This window comes from Ctenopharyngodon idella, chromosome 5 (assembly GCF_019924925.1).
Source record: "Ctenopharyngodon idella isolate HZGC_01 chromosome 5, HZGC01, whole genome shotgun sequence".
NCBI classification, from domain to species: Eukaryota; Metazoa; Chordata; class Actinopteri; order Cypriniformes; family Xenocyprididae; genus Ctenopharyngodon; species Ctenopharyngodon idella.
In genome coordinates, this window is record NC_067224.1 from 14,264,957 (window position 1) to 14,282,022 (window position 17,066).

Consider the following 17,066-nt stretch of genomic DNA (forward strand, 5'->3'; position numbering starts at 1 on the left):
GACTTTGAATGTGGTAATTTTGTTGCTTTTTATGGGAGATAAAAAACCTCAGTCGTCATCAAAAATATCTTAATTTGTGTGCTGAAGATGAACGAAGGTCTTACGGGTTTGGAACGACATGAGGGTGAGTAATTAATGACAGAAATTTCATTTTTTGGTGTACTAACCCTTTAAGCAGCACATAACCTACTGAATGAAAAGTGTTTATGATTGTGACATTTAAAAAAAAAACAACAACAAAAAAACATCTGTTTATCTGACAAATATTATATCTAATCCACTTTATTTGCGATAGAAAAAAAACAACACTGTGCAAGCATCACTTCAGAAAGCAGAAAGTGTCCGACTTGACGGATCCGCAACTTCTCCCCCAACTTTAAGCAGCAAATCTCATTGATCAGTAAAGCCAGCCACAGTCAAAATCAAACACACCTCTTGAGACTATAAAATAAAGAAAAATAGTCTCATTCTGACCATCATCCTTAAGTAAGTTCTACGGTCTGTCCAGCTTGATTTTCTGCGATTCCTGTCCTTTGAGCTCATCTTGATTGTTGGCAGCTGATAAAAGACCAATAAATTTCCTGCTTTATAACCAATTAAATCACTCACAGTGATTTACAACATACAGTAAACCGATTAAATCATTGGCTCGTTGGCATTGTTAAATAAATCATGTTTAATTTTCATAAAACGGCTCTAATTGTGTTTGATGTTAAGCTTACATATCTGATTAGCGTTGGCAGGGTGCTCCATCTCCAGGCAATAGTTTCTGTCAGCAGGAAGATCTGAAGTGAGCAGAAGGTGCACAGGAGACCTGCGTCCTGCTGCACGAGCAGAGCGGGAATAGCACATCTGGCCCGATCTAAAACGTACTGCATTATCTGTCAAGCAAGAGACATTTTATTATATTTATGTATTTTTCCATATTAGCAAAGATCAGTTAATTAGTTTTTCCATCACTGATCAGAGTAGTGGCACAAAGACTCACTGTCAGCTGATAAAGGGCTGTTGCAATCCTGCTTATAAGGTTCAGCATTTCTGAGCTCACTGCAAAGCACACATGCAACACAAGCAGCACATGCATTAAATGTGTCTCAGAGCACTAACTCTTGACTCATAGAGTGGAGAACAAGCATTTATTACTGCAGAGAAGCACTTAAATGTTATGAAACTTCTTCACCTGGCTAAAAGCACTTTATTGGCCATCAAGCATCCGTGCATATGTGGTTAGATGACATGAAGCTACTTGTAGTTAACTTGTAAGTGGACTTTCCTCTTACCTGTAACTGGTTATTCTCCCAGTTGGCCTTGTGGTACATTCAGCATCTTTAGTTTCTGTAGGTCTGCAATGAAAACGATAAATAACACTTGAGTGATTCACAAAACTCTAGCTGTATGCAATTTCCTCACCTCCTCCATTCCCTGATGCTGTGGTCCTCCCTAAGGTGTTTTCCTCTATAATGGCTTTTTATGAATGAGACTCACTGTCTAGATTTGTGGTCTTCCTCGGGTCTCCTCCTGAAGCTCGTACTAGTGTGTGGTCCTTGATCTTCAACAATCCCACCATGCAGCTCTCTTCCAGTGTTCTTCAGCTCTACAATAGGGTCACAGACTCTCATCTGGAAAGATTCCAGAGGGAAATCCGTTCCAGCACATCCTGTCAGTTCAGACATTTGAGTGTGTGGGTGGTTAGCAAGGCTTTTTCATACCTCCATTAGGCCATTAACGATATGCTGAGCGAGGGGAAGATGAGTCTGTAGGGTACGGCTGCTGACTGGAGATCTGGGGACGTTACGCCAGTTCTGGCTTTGCAATTCCTGACCAAAAACATACATGTTTAAAGAGCAAAACAACAAGAGAATAATAAAGTTTGAACATAAGATGAAATCAATTAATTACTACTACACCAAATTTGTCAATATTTTACCTTTATATCTAAAGTATGATGCAGTTTTAGCCTCATAAACTCCTGTTCCTGCTTCTGAATAAAGTCTTGGCATTCAGCAAAACTCTCAGACATCTGTACAATATACATTATGTTTTAATTAATTGTTTACAATGTCAGTCATCTGCTCTATTATCTGACAGTCATACTGCTGTATTTGGAATAAGCCTCTGTTTAACATGAAGACTGTCAGACACCTTGAATAAAGCTGATTCCAGTCTCTCTGCTTTGTCTTTGAGTTCTCGCTCTTGTGAGCACAGAGCCTCCACTTCTGACTCCAGTCTTCTCCTGCTCTCCCTCTCTGACCCTAGCTCTTGTGTTTGTCTCTTAACCAGCAATGCCTGACGATGCTTCTCCTAGGACACACAAACACACATTTATATGTACATACATAAAAGGAAAACATGCATAAACAGAAAATTAGTAGCTCTTTGGACTATGCAAAAATACTTTAGGACGGTTTATATTTGTTGTGCTGCAATAGTCATCTGCTAACCCCCAAAAGTTTTTTGTTTGTTTGTTTGTTTTTGCAAGGTTTATGGCTGGAAAACATAGTCTTACACTGTAGTTATACAATTTTAACAATTATTTTACAATGCTGTGCAATCTGCTATCCTTTTAGTTACTAGTAGTAACTAACTTCCAATGAAGAGTGAAACAATTTCCTAAATGCAACAAAGAACATTCTAATATTTCCAACTTAGTATGTGCTGGAGACTTTACAGAGTGCTCACCTGCATTGTAAATTCAAGATCTTGACCAAAAATTGATGCACCTCTTGACGGAAATAAATGTTGTGATGTTATTTCCATCAAGAGGTGCATAAATTTTTGGTCAAGATCTTATATTGACAATGCAAGACATGAGCACTCTGTAAAGTCTGCTCCAGCACATCCAAAAAACTTACACTGAGGTTAAGGTCTGGACTCAGAGGTGCCAATTCATGTGTGAATATTATTCTTCATGCTCTCTGAACCATCCTTTCACAATTTTAACCCTGATGAATATTGGCATTGTCATCCTGGAATATGGCCATGATGTGTCTTCCTACATGGTTGTTTAAGAAATGAAAAGCTACACACTCCATCTTTTAGGGTTAAAAGAACCGTTGCCAAACATAAAACATGCTAGAAACATAATAATCACTGTAATAATGATCTATCGATAGATTTTTAAGCATTTGCCTATTAAAATCCAAACAGGGACTTTTTTTTTTTTGGCCGGGCAGTGTATACGTGTATGAGTTCCTCAGTTGTCCTCAGTGTGAAAGGATGGATCTCAAAATCATACAGTCACTGTTGGAAATGGTTTAAAGATGCAGGAAGGATTTTTCCTGGAGGATTTTTGTGAAAAACAGTTTATAGTATAACTATAAAAATAAGGGACTCATTAACTACTATCACAAAACATAATGGATCATCCAGGTAATGACACACAGTATTAAGAATGAAACTGATTAATTTGTCTTTTCAGTTATTATTTTGTCTTGAGGACTGTATGTAAACATCTGTTATGTGATTCAGCTTATGTAGGGCAGTACTACATACAAAAACAAAATTAATTTTTTATGATCCCTCTTATTATTTTTATTTATTTATTTACTAACATTTTGCTGATTCTGCAAAGTGTATGTAAACTTATAACCACAACTGTTGAACAACTACAAATACAGTGATTTGCCTGGAAACTGTCTCTATGAGATGATTCAAATTCATTTCAAACAAGCATGCCAGAGCAAGTTACATTCAGGCCATATTTCCCCACTGTCTTTCTGATAATCCTCACCTATGAATATTTCATGCATATTAGTGGTGGGAGAGACACTGACAGTGCTTTGTGAAAACAGAAAAGTGCTTAACAGTCAATAAAAATGATTTCCCTTGGTCTCAAGCTTAAGGACAGTGTTTCAGTTTCACTTTTGAAACAAGATATATATAAATAAGTACCATTTTTAGAATGCAGACACAATGAGGTTGAAAGCCCCACTTAATTTACAGTATTTTTGACACATCTGAGGCCATACCTTCCCCCCAAGTGGTATTGTTAATTATTTGGAAAACACATAATATGCAATGGTCTGAAAATTATCATATCATGAACAGTGATAACCTCCAAATTTTAACTTAGTTACCAACAGTTAGGGCCTGGACACCTATTTTAACATAACATATGCATACTATTTAGTAAAAGGGTGTTCATGTGAGAAACAGAAAGTTGTTATTTGTGATGCACTTCACCATCTTGAGCTTCTCAATGGTCTCCTCCAGCAGCTGAATTCGGCTTTGCAGAAAATCAATCTGTTCTCTTTTAGCGGTAATTTGTTTCTGCATCCCAAGAGCAACCTTAAGACCTGAAATACATATAAAACACATTCCAATCAGTTTAACCACAGTAAATGCCAAGAATAAAACTCTGAAAAATAATACAAATATTTACTGTCCTGTCTGAAAGAGGAATATTATGTACAATGCATTATTGAGGTATCGCTCTATTTGTGAAATGTTTGACATTCAAATAGAATGAACTCAGGTTGTTATGTCAGCTGCATCACATGTTCACAAGAGAATAACTTGGACTATATTGTTAATGTATTGTTTGCATTTCAAAAGACACTTTGTCCAATGAACCAATGAACAGAAACTTACGTCATATGAGACCATTTTCCCATTCTGTCCCTCTCACAATTGAACAGGACAAAATGAAACAATGGAGGGTTACAGAGGTCAGACCTAAGAAATCATTGCTACATTATGTAACAGCCCACAAGCACTGCACACAGCGAGAAACAAAAATGTTCTTTAACAATGTCTCAGGACACTGACGCCAAACAGCTGAAAACATTGTATAAATGTTAAAATGCATACTTTGTGCAGATTAAATGATGGAAAAGTGCATAGTGGAATAACAGCAGGAGGGCATGGAGCAGATCTATAATCTCAGTGTGCCGTCTTCCTGCCATTATCCAGAATGAAGAACAACAAAACCATGGCCACACACTGTCTCTCTCTAAAGAATGTAAATGAATCCAGTAATGCGGGGTGTGGTCTTCCGCCTTTTATTTTATATACACTTGGCCTAGCTCTGGTTTTTCCTGAAACACTGTGGACGATATAAAAACATCCTCACTTTAAATTCCAGCAGTGCTATGAATGGGTACGGATGCCTATATTTGTATTTAAGTGTCATTAGGTTTTTCCTGAATTTTTTTTTCAAAACTTTGATCTCTGAAATACTCAGGGGTTACTGAGGGCGTATGTGAATGCTCAGCTAAAAAAAAAAAAAAAAGGTCATTGTTCATTTTAAACAAGTAATTTTTTCTCCCTACCTGAAGCCTTAAAATAATTTATTAAAACATACAAACAAACAAAACAAAAGTATTTTGTGTGTGTGTGTACCATGACCATCAGCTCCCAGTGCTCTCAACCAACTGTTGGCCTGGGCCAGTTCTGCCCGTACGGTCTTCAGCTGAGTCCTGAGGTTAAGGTTCTGCTGTTCCAGCTCACAGGTCTTACTGCCAAATAGCTCTTTCAAAGCTTCATGCTCCTCTGATTAATTTTTGGGGAAAAAGGCAAAAACATCAGGGTGATCCAACTGTCCTGATGATATCACAATAAAGACAAAAATCTCATTAAAAGAAAGAAATGCTTGAAAAGGCTTTAATCCTAATTACAGTAGTTTGGTATAATCTTTTATTTATTTCATAGAAAATATTCAATACCATTCAAAAGTTTGCGGGGTCACAATATGCTTTTGAAAGAAGTCTCTTATGCTCACCTGGCTGCATTTATTTGATCATTTATTTATTTGAAATACAGTAAAACAGTAACATTTTAAAATATAATTACAATTTAAAATGAATGTTTTCTAATTTAATATATTTTAAAATGTAATTTATTTCTGTGATGGTAAAGTTGAATTTTCAGTATCATTACTCTAGTCTTCAGTGTCACATGATCCTTAAGAAATTATGGATAATATATAATATACAGTCAAACCAAAAATTATTCAGACACTAGATATAATTTTTGATACATTTTTACTAGTGGGTGCAGGACACTACAGTTCATTTATGTAAGTGAGGATAGCAAGATAAAGTAAACTGTGACATATTATACCCAAAAATTCTTCATACAGTGGACTACCAGTAAAACTGATAAAAATTTGGGACCAAAAATTATTCAGACACTTTGACCTGACCATGTTTTGCTTAAGTGTTACCTGACATAATTAAGATTAATTTTTTTCTGACACAGTTTAACTCTGAGATCTTGTCATATTTTATTATCATTTTTTTAAACTATAATGAATAAACTGTAATAATGAATGAAATGTTCAAAGTGTCTGAATAAATTTTGGTTTGACTGTATTTCCGATTATTATCAATGTATTCTTTTATTTATTGGTTTTGCTGTTGTAACAGTTTCCGTCATTAATTTGTTTTTATTGTTTACAACTAATGTAGAATCTGCAGGTTAGACAGATATAATTAATATCTCTCTCCCACACGATTCGTTCAGGAAACAACATCATTCTGACAACTGAACACCTAATTACCCTCTTTCTCTGGGATTTATATGAATCATGCAGTGAGGTCTACTATATGAAAAGATTTGCAGAACTTCTCCAGCCAGACGGAAGAATCATCTGGGATTTATCAACACCAGGCCTTTGAGTCACAGATCCCATGGATCACAGACATTGTTGCTTTTTCTTTTCAACCTATTTTCACATGACACCTTAGGCTCTAAATAATAATGCTTTACATTTGATTGCAAGTATTACTCAGTTTGAGTGGTGACTGCTTTTACTTTTGGCATTCTGAACTTCATCTTCACTAAAAGATTAAAGAAATTACAGGTGCTGGTCATATAATTAGAATATCATGAAAAAGTTCATTTTTTTAATTGTAATTTATTTAAAAAAATGAAACTTTCATATATTCTAGATTCCCTACATGTAAAGTAAAACATTTCAAAAGTTTTTTTTTTTTAATTTGTTGATTAGAGCGTACAGCTAATGAAAGTCCAAAATCCAGTATCTCAAAATATTAGAATATTTACATTTGAGTTTCATTAAATGACCATCCCTACAGTATAAATTCCGGGTATCTCTTGTTCTTTGAAACCACACTAATGGGGAAGACTGCTGAATTGGCAATGGTCCAGGAGACAATCATTGACACCCTCCACAAAGAGAGTAAGTCACAGAAGGTCATTATTGAATGGGGTGGCTGTTTACAGAGTGAAATATCAAAGCATATTAAATGCAAAGTTGACTGGAAGGAAGAAATTGGGTAGGCAAAGGTGCACAAGCAACAGGGATGACCGCAAGCTTGAGAATACTGTCAAGTAAAGCCGATTCAAACACTTGGGAGAGCTTCACAATGAGTAGAATGAAGCCGGAGTCAGCGCATCAAGAGTCACCACACTCAGACATCTTCAGGAAAAGGACTACCAAGCCACTTCTGAACCAGAGACAACGTCAGAAGCATCATACCTGGGCTAAGGAGAAAAAGAACTGGACAGTGAACAGTGGTCGAAAGTCCTCTTTTCAGATAAAAGTAAATTTTGCATTTCATGTTGAAATCATGGTCCCCGAGTCTGAAGGAAGACTGGAGAGGCACAGAATCCAAGCTGCTTGAAGTCTAGTGTGAAGTTTCTGAAGTCAGTAATGATTTGGGGGGGCCGTGATGTCTGCTGGTGTTGGTCCATTGTGTTTTATCAAGTGCAAAGTCAATGCAGCCATCTTCCAGGAGATTTTGGAGCACTTTATGCTTCCATCTGCTGACAAGCTTTATGGAGATGCTGATTTCCTTTTCCAGCAGGACTTTAGCACCTGCCCACAGTGCAAAAACCACTTCCAAGTGGTTTGCTGACCATGATATTACTGTGCTTTATTGGCCAGCCAACATGCCTGACCTGAATCTATGGGATATTTTCAAGAGAAAGATGAGAAACAGTCGATCCAACAATATACAGATGATCTGAAGGCTCAATAGTGCCTCAGCAGTGCCACAGGCTGATCACTTCCATGCCACACTTCACTGATGCTGTAATTTGTGCTAGGAGCAAGTCATTTGCTGTAATATGTGCTGCCGACCAAGTATTGAGTGCACAAATGAACATACTTTAAAGAACTTGAACTTTTCTGTTTAGCAAATCCATTTTTTGATTGATCTTAGGAAATATTCTAATATTTTGAGATACTGGATTTTGGACTTTCATGAGCTGTACGCTCTAATCATCAAAATTAAAAAAAAAAAAAACTTTTGAAATGTTTTACTTTACATGTAGGGAATCTAGAATATATGAAAGTTTCATTTTTAAAAATAATTTACAATAAAAAAAATGAACTTTTTCATGATATTCTAATTATATGACCAGCACCTGTATGTATGTATGTATGTATGTATGTATGTATGTGTATTTATTTAGTTAAATAAATCCCTTTTATTTAGTTTGTGTGTTACTAAATTATATTTTGTGCTGTTTGGTGGATGTATTGTATTGGTTTGGATATTTAATGCGTGTGATTTTTTTTTTGATATTTAATGTGATTTTTGTGATAATTTTAGGTTACATTTTGAAGAACTGGCCCGGCATGAGAGATGATATTTAGCCTACAGGGCTCACTTTGTTTGATTACAGTCTTGTTTCTGTTGATTAATCAGCACTGTCCCTGTCAATTAAACAAATAGATAAATGAATAATTTAATAGCACAACATTAGTATTGCTCTATACAGTGGATCCCCCGTTACCCCCCCTTGTCTGTTCCATTTGGGAGAGACCCAGAGGTGAACTGTACCCCGCCCCGCTCCCCGCTCCCCTTTCCCCTTCTCACACAGCTTCTGTGCACGGCACGTTTCTCAGCAAGCAGGGGCGCCAATTTGCCAATTCCCCACACAGTGAAATGATAGAGAATAGAAAATAGAAAACTGCTTTGCGGTGGCGACGCAGAGGATTTTTTTTTTTTTTTTTTTTACTGCTCGTGCCGACCCCCGTGTATCATGAAAAAATGCCGCCCGGTTCGCCCGTGCCAAAAACCGCTACTGGGGGGGGGGTAACGGGGGATCCACTGTATAGAGCAATAGAATTAGATTCAAGTCAGTCACCTCGACTTTCTTCCAAATAACGCACATTTCATTCATAATATTATAAATACAGGCCTATAGTTCATGCACATTTTTGTTTTTCTGAATTGTGTGAAATGGCTAATAAAAATAGTTAATACAAAACGATTATGTGGTCACCAAGGTGAATTGGTTTAGTCTTGACTTCTGGGCGTGAGTGAGTGTTGTTTAATAATTAGATTCTCTTTAGTGTGTTTTCACATTTGTGTGATGAAGGAGTTGTGCTATTTAGAATATTTATTCTATATTTTATTTGTATATTATTCCTAATATTTTATATTATTGTTGCTCTCTGCTCTTGTTACATTTTTTATCTGATTGTATATATTTTTGGCACATTTATGTATATAGTGTATATTTATTTAAGTTCTGATAACTTATACTGTCATATTTTGTGCAGAATTGTGTTCATTGTCTTTTGGCAATGTTGGAGGTTGAGATTGTGCACCTTAAAAAGCGTGTTTCCTGAGAGGGGACGAGAAGGGGGTCTCGCCCAGGGTGTAATTCAATGTAGAACCGCCACTGGTGGAAACGCATCAGTGACAGGTGAAGTACAGACAGCAGGGCCAGGACACTCTTGTAGTCATGCAGCAGCATTTTTGTATAAGGTCAGTAAAGTAAGGACAATTAAGGGCACGAAAATTGTTTATTATTGTGATATTATTAACTAATAAATGTACTAAACTAAAATGTTGTCCCTGAGCGCCATTACAACATCTCTCATTAAAGTTTGCAACTTTACAAAGTAAACAATGATCCGAAAAACACTAGCCTCTTCGCTTATTAACACACAAAATACAATTGTAATACTACTTCTGTCGCCTCACCGGAAGTTGTACCCACGTTCTTTTTTACAGTAGCGCCCCCCGGAAACAGGTGGATAGGAGTGTATTAATATTTGAAAAACTTTTGACTGCCAAATTACCTGGTCCAAACATTCAGAAAAAAAAAAAATAATAATAATTATACAGAGGACTCCTGTGGTGAAAATCAAGTTTTTAATGTTGTTTATATGTCTATGTGGTGTTTTTAATGTGCTTTAAGACAAACCATGTTGAGTATTTTCTCCTTAAAACTATAGTGAACCAAAGACAAAAATGTGATTTGAATTGCTGGTGTTTCTGACGTCACAAACTACCTTGTAACCAGTCATGTCAAGAGTGGTTCTCTGAAGTGGTGTGAGTGGGTGGAGGCGGGGCTCATTTGCATATTCATAGAACCGCATATACAAAATGAGGCAAGGGTGTAGTTACATTCAAGCTATTTGAAGGCATGAAGAATTTCTTCTCAAGGAAAAAAAATATTTTAAGGCATGAAAAAATTTTTCAAGAAAAAAAAAAATGTTCAAATGTGTCATTTTGGTGATCAAAGATAAGTTTTAAGGGATAAAATTATTGACTACAGGGGGACTTTAAAATATCAGATAATTTAATTTTTTTTTTTTAAATGAAGCAAGGTTAGGTTGTAACATGTCATGTGGAGTCTCTCAAAAACTTTTGTAAATTAATAATTCATGATACTTGTAAAAAAAAAAAAAAAAAAAAAAAACACTTTATACCTTGCAAAATACATTTTAAAACCTTGGAAATAATGTGATCAAGGTGTAAGGAATATGTTATTTTTTATTGTTACACAACATGACAATTGTGAGTTATTAAATTTTTCTTAAAAATAATTTTGGGTTTGGATATTATGGATGTATCATTGACACAGATGTCACTTAGTTTGATTTTTTTGTTTCTGCCAAACAAATTATGCAACAATACAATAAATGCAAGAATTAAGTGTTCAAATAGTTTTTAGGGACACTGTACTTTGAAGTACTTTGTATTAAAAGTCAGTCTGCATTTTGTGATGTCATTTAGATGAATCAGTGTCTGTACCTTTCAGCTGGGTAAGCTGCATATGCCGCACTCCCAGCTCAGCGGTCATCTGCTGTTTTTCTAAAGTAAGCTGATCAACATTGCAGGTCTTTTCTGAGAGCGCAGCCTGCTGACAGGCCTTCTCTCTCACCATTGTGCTGAGTCTGAGCTCTGCCTGTCTCAATGCAGCCTGTTAAACCAACCGGTATATGAATGACAAGCAAAGGCCAATTACGAGAAGAAGTGCAATATAAAACCCCCAGCTTGGATCAAAGGAAATAATTGTGTAATATATCTTCATAGCTCTTCCTGTTCCAGCCATTCATTCCCAATAATGCCCATGAATGGGGTAATTTAATCTATAACTGGTTTATTCTCTGAACAGAAACAACCTAATAACTAAGGCATCCTAAATTGTGAATTAGATCAACAAATTCTACTCAAAGATTCTTCCCTAAATTTGCCCACCTTCAGTTGTTGATTCTCCCCTCTGAGCTGCTCGATCTGGTTAGTGAAATATTGTTGCATGTCCACAGTGCAGCTGTGCTCAGAGATGATCTGCATGGTATTTTCCAGCTCTGCACTCATCATCCAGTCATATCTCTGTCCTCATAGCCATCAGCAGACCCTGAACCTCTTCCAGCTGGACATAGACCTGCTGCGGTTCACGCTGCTTCAACAACGCCGGCAGATGCCTTCTCTCCAACTGAATCACAAATATAACACTGAAACGTGAGCACTGGAAAGCCTCAAATCTGCCTACATTCTCTGAAGAACATATGGTCAACCAGTGGTTCACAACTGGTGGGACGCAGCAGGTCTCTACTGAAAGGGTTTCAGACATCAGGAAAAAAGACAATTTAAGTTTTAAAAGGGAGGAGAAAACACTTCCCGCATCTTTTGCCAAAGGCTGTGTGTCCCGTAAAACCCTATGGTATTTCTGTGCAAATTCATGTTTATGTTAAAGGGTTAGTTTACCCAAAAATTAAATTTCTGTCATTAATTACTCACCCTCATGTCGTTCCAAACCCGTAAGACTTTCGTTCATCTTCAGAACACAAATTAAGGGTGCTTTCACGCTTGGTTCGATTGCCTGGACCAAACCCGAATTCGATTCCTCCCCCCTCCCCCTGCCCCCACTGGACTGTGTTCATATTATATTATTTGGGTCCGACCCCCGGTTCGTTTGCGTCATCAAACCAGCAGCTGTTTACTCCGTTGCTTAGTAACGACGGCGCATGAGAAGGCGGCAAAATGCATAACGTTGCTCTCCTCGCTTTTATATTTTTGAACCGTTGATTTTGTTCATAACAGCACTTGCGTCTATCTGCCGCGAATGTAGAATGCTGAAGGCGAGCAGAAATGAGATAGGCTACACTACAGCTCTCTGCTTGCAGCACGTCAGTCACGCTCGTCGGAAAAGTGAGTGAAACACACACACAAACACACATTTTTTATCAAATAAAACGGCATTAATAGCGGTTCACTTCCGCAATTTGTTACGTTTGCATTCATATCAGCAGCGAACCGTACCGGAGTTCACTTGAACCGCACCCCAGACCACCCTTTTTAAGCGGACTCGGGTAGGGTTCGTGGGTGCGCACCCGAGTTCAGAAGACAGTGTTCACATCATCCAAACGTACCGAACTCTGACGTCAATCGAACCCGGGTGCGCACCAAAAGTGCAAATGTGAAAGCACCCTAAGGTATTTTTGATGAAATCTGAGTGCTTTCTGACCTTCCTATACACAGCAATGTCATAACCAATTTCAGGGCCCAGAAAGGTAGTAAAGACATTGTTAAAAAAAAGTCTATGTGACTACAGTGGTTCAACCTTAAAAATGTATTCTCATCGCTTCATAACATTAAAGGGTTAGTTCACCCCAAAATGAAAATTCTGTCATTAATTACTCACCCTCATGTCGTTCCACACCCATAAGACCGTTCATCTTCATAACACAAATTAAGATATTTTTGATGACAGAATGCTGTCAGATTTCCTTCCATTGACTGCCTTTGTAACTACCAATTTGACGCTTCAAAAACTTCAAAACGAATCCATATGAATCGAGTGGTTTAGTCCAAATTTTTTGAAGAGAATTGATCGCTTGTTATGATGAACAGATTGAATTTAGGCTTTTACTTGCATGTAAACATTGATCAGTGAACATAAGCAGAAGCTCAACCTAACCTGAATGACGCACAAGAACAAACCTCTTCTGGAAGGTCAAACGTGCTACGTAACCAATGAGGTTCATTCTCGTGTGTTACGCAGCACATTTGAGCTTCCGGAAGAGGTTTGCTCTTGCGCGTGAAGCAGGTTTGGTTGAGCTTTTTCTTATGTTAAATCTGTTCATCATAACAAGTGATCGATTCTCTTCAGAAAATATGGACTAAACCGCTCGATTCATATGGATTACTTTTCCAATCTCTTTATGAAGTTTTTGAAGCGTCAAAGTGGTAGTTACAAAGGCAGTCAATGGAAGGAAATCTGACAGCATTCTGTCATCAAAAAGAACTTCATTTATCTTCTGAAGATGAACGAAAGTCTTACGGGTTTGGAACGACATGAGGGTGAGTAATTAATGACAGAATTTTCATTTTGGGGTGAACTAACCCTTTAAGGTTGAACCACTGTAGTCACTTGGACTATTTTAATGATATCTTTACTACCTTTCTGGGCCTTGAAATTGGTTATGACGTTGCTGTGTATAGGGAGGTCAGAAAGCTCTTAGATTTCATCCAAAATATATTAATTTGTGTTCTGAAGATGAACGAAGGTCTTATAGGTTTAGAACGACATGAGGGTGAGTAATTCATGACAGAAATGTCATTTTTGGGTGAATCAACCCTTTAATTTCATGGTAAAATGAACAAATTTGTGTTATTTTAAGAACCTTTTTTTGTTTATTTTTGTAGGATAAACAACTTAGGTACCGTGTTTGGTCAGCACTTGATGTCTAATGAAAAACCAGCGCTGTAAACAACACAAGTGCAGATGATGTCACCTTGTGTCAACTGTCATTTGTCAAGTTTGTTGTTTAAAAATGTAGACAAATAAACATGTATGGAGTAAATGGAACAGTGAGCCCTCTTTGCATCATTTTGATCTAACTCAATGCATGTGGTAAGTCCTGTAATATAAGAAGCAATTGCAGTTATTCCTGTTGGAGTCTAAGGCTGGTACAGGCTGTGCCGACCTGCAGTCGATCTGCCTCTCTCTTGGCTTGCTAAAGCTGATTTTTAATCAATTCTGTCTCACTGCGCAGACCTGACAGCTCGACCAGACTCATGCTGTTCCGTCTCTGCCAACAGCTCAAAAGTGTAATAAACACAGTATGAAAATGCCATTCTTTAAAACTCGAGCTTAAATCATCCTAAAGGTGCAGAAAGTACTTTTTCTTCTTAAAAATAATGCTATTGTATTATAAAATGTCTTAAATGTCCTTAAATGTCTCTTACTTTGCAGAATAATTTAATCTTTGGTGACAAAAACACCACTATTCAAAATTCTGGAGTCGGTCAGATTTTTTAATGTTTTTAAAGTCTCTTATGCTTACCAACTGTATTTAAAATAGAAATCTTTTGTAATTTTGATTGTTTTTACTGTCACTTTTGATCAATTGAATGCATCCTTGCTGAATATAAATATTAAAAAAAAAAACCATACTGACCCCAAACCTAAAGTTAGGTTAAATACCTCTGATCAAGACCACTGAATTGCACCTTTAACTGTTGATGAGACATTTATAAAGCTGAAAGTGTGTCATTTTGGCTCACTAGTGCTGCAAAAATAAAGACTGTTTCCAAACAAGTTTCCTGAACACTCCCCAGCCTGCCATTGGTCAGGCAAACAGATAGTCCCACCCAAATCTCATGCCATAGGTTGAACCAATGTTGTGGTGTTTGGGCTAGTCAGGATGCACAAACAAACATATCAATGATTTGAAAGTGCCACAAATACACAGCGTTTACAAACGTCCAGTCAGTATACCTCTGACAGTTGTTATTAAAAACCTTAAAAAAAAACGAAAAGAAAAAGCAAACAAAAAACAAACATGTCTTGAGTTGCCTACACTACTGTTTATTACTTAAAATTGGCCGAGTTGTGTATGTAATTGGGCTGAGAGGTCTCTTCCTCTCACGGCCTTCTTGGCCTGGGACTGGGATTGAGCCAACTGCTCCTCCACTGACCTGAACCAGCAGCCAACTCAATTATATTCCAACAAACCCTTCTCTCATTGTAGAGTACAGCCATATCCAGCATATGAAGACTATCAAGCATACCAGATGCATCAGTCAGACAGTGCTAATGTGAAACATCCCACATCCCAGTGTTCTGCAGTTTTGGGGTAAACACAAAAAGGGGTTGGAACACTTGTCTCACTACCTTAGTTTCACATGTCCGTTGTTTCTCTGACTTCAGCTCACTTATCTTGCTCTGGTGTAAACAGGCTTGACTCGCGGCTTATTTTCTAACTTTATCACAAAACATAACTATTTAAGTCAAAAAGTGAGGAAAGCAATAACCATTTAACTGGAAGGATATGTGTATGATGAGAACTTACTGTAATAATTCCACCAGAAGCTGCAGACTGGTGGAATTAGCCTGTAAGCACCAGTTTCTTAGTCAATATCGCCACCCTCTGGTCAGGACTGGTAATGCGTTGCTCTTGTCTGTAACAGAATAATGTAATGTGATGGATCACATACATCATTACCTCAAATTCTGATACTCAGTGAACTGAACACAGAGAGACAAACGCACAGGGCCCTAATAAAGAATTAAAATTAATATATTTAAAAATAATAATATGTCTACACGTATAAATACAGAGTAAAAAATAAATACACATTTAGTTAACATTCTACTTAACATACACACCTAAAGTCAGTGTATAATCCATCCACATTGACAATATCACGATCAATGCTGCACTTTTGATGCAGTACTTGTATAACAAGTGTGTAATTTTGTTGTGTTTTATCACAACTATGTAAAAACAAGTTTTAAGATCCAATGTTTGTTATAAAATAGAATAAACGTCTGTTAGCTAAATATACAATATCGTGGAGTTCTTTCCTCTGTGCGCTTATTTTAGTTGGCAGTTGGCACACAGTCACTGACATAAAAAAGAAAGCAGTTCATACTATTTACAAATAAATAGCATATAATACATACTATGTACAAATAAATTTGCGACCAGATTAACCTGGAAAACTCACATAGTATGGAGGAAGATTGTTCTGGAGAAATAACGCGCCGAAACCCTTCCGGTGGTGGTTTAGTCATGTTTATCAGTTTTATTTTTGATAGCCAGAAAACATTCTGTTTAACTACGATATTCTCTTTCTCTACAAATAAATCGGAAGTACAATAAGTTTCACATTTAAGGTAAATTAGTTTTCTTTTTACTTTGTTTGCACGTGCAACCAGATTTAACGAAAGCTACCTAACTTGCTAGCTAGTTTTCAAACAGGCGCAATGAAGCTATCATCGTCGCCATAGCAACTGCAGAGTTCGTAACAAGTTAACCAATTAGCTCGTAAAACGTCAGTCCCTATGGGCTTTCCATTCACACAGGTCATTGCATGATTGCAGCTTTTCGATTAGTGTTTAATCATAATTATAAGAAATACCCCAGTGCGCCTTTACCATGTGCATCAGAAAACATGCTTTTCACAATAATCAACAAGATGTAAAAATGTCAGTTTTAACGGAAAAAGAAAGAAACCTGTTAATTGGTTAAGCTGCCTTGCAATAGACATTAGCTAGGCTAATTAAAATGTAAAAATTGATAAATATTGTAAATAGTAAAATAAAAAAATTCACTTACGTATAATTTACGATAAAAATGTACGATATATTATATTTAAGGCAAATATGTATACGCTTATGTCAAAAATAAATAACAAATATTATAGTTTAATATCTCAAATGTGCAATAGAAATGTGTTTTGTCTTGTGTATGGATGAAATAAATAAATTATTTTTATTTCTCTGTAAAAAAATTTTTTATAATAACTTATATAGGTTAACTTACATAATGAGGGATTCTACATTTATTTGTTCATTTTTCAATGAAGATGTGTTTGACACAATTGTTATCTAAAATCAAAGATTTCTCA

General features: G+C 36.7%; 1 protein-coding gene across 3 annotated transcripts; it reads right to left on the reverse strand.

The window, feature by feature from the left end:
- Window positions 1–266: 266 nt before the first annotated feature.
- On the reverse strand, window positions 267–16,587 carry LOC127513585 (coiled-coil domain-containing protein 158-like). 3 transcript variants are annotated; one of them, XM_051895488.1, is made up of 14 exons: window positions 16,164–16,584; window positions 15,506–15,614; window positions 11,406–11,643; window positions 10,959–11,127; window positions 5,341–5,490; window positions 4,183–4,295; window positions 2,143–2,301; window positions 1,928–2,020; window positions 1,710–1,817; window positions 1,486–1,619; window positions 1,281–1,343; window positions 989–1,047; window positions 723–881; window positions 267–558 (listed from the first exon to the last, which is right to left on the reverse strand). In XM_051895488.1, exons 3-14 carry the CDS (start codon window positions 11,526–11,528, stop codon window positions 494–496), a joined length of 1,395 nt encoding a protein of 464 aa, XP_051751448.1. In that variant the 5' UTR covers window positions 11,529–11,643; window positions 15,506–15,614; window positions 16,164–16,584; the 3' UTR covers window positions 267–493. The 3 variants fall into 3 exon arrangements, with proteins under 3 accessions (XP_051751448.1, XP_051751449.1, XP_051751450.1); XM_051895489.1 differs by lacking the exon at window positions 989–1,047 and having other exon boundaries at window positions 16,164–16,587; XM_051895490.1 differs by lacking the exons at window positions 5,341–5,490; window positions 10,959–11,127; window positions 11,406–11,643 and having other exon boundaries at window positions 16,164–16,575.
- Between the last annotated feature and the right edge of the window lie 479 nt (window positions 16,588–17,066).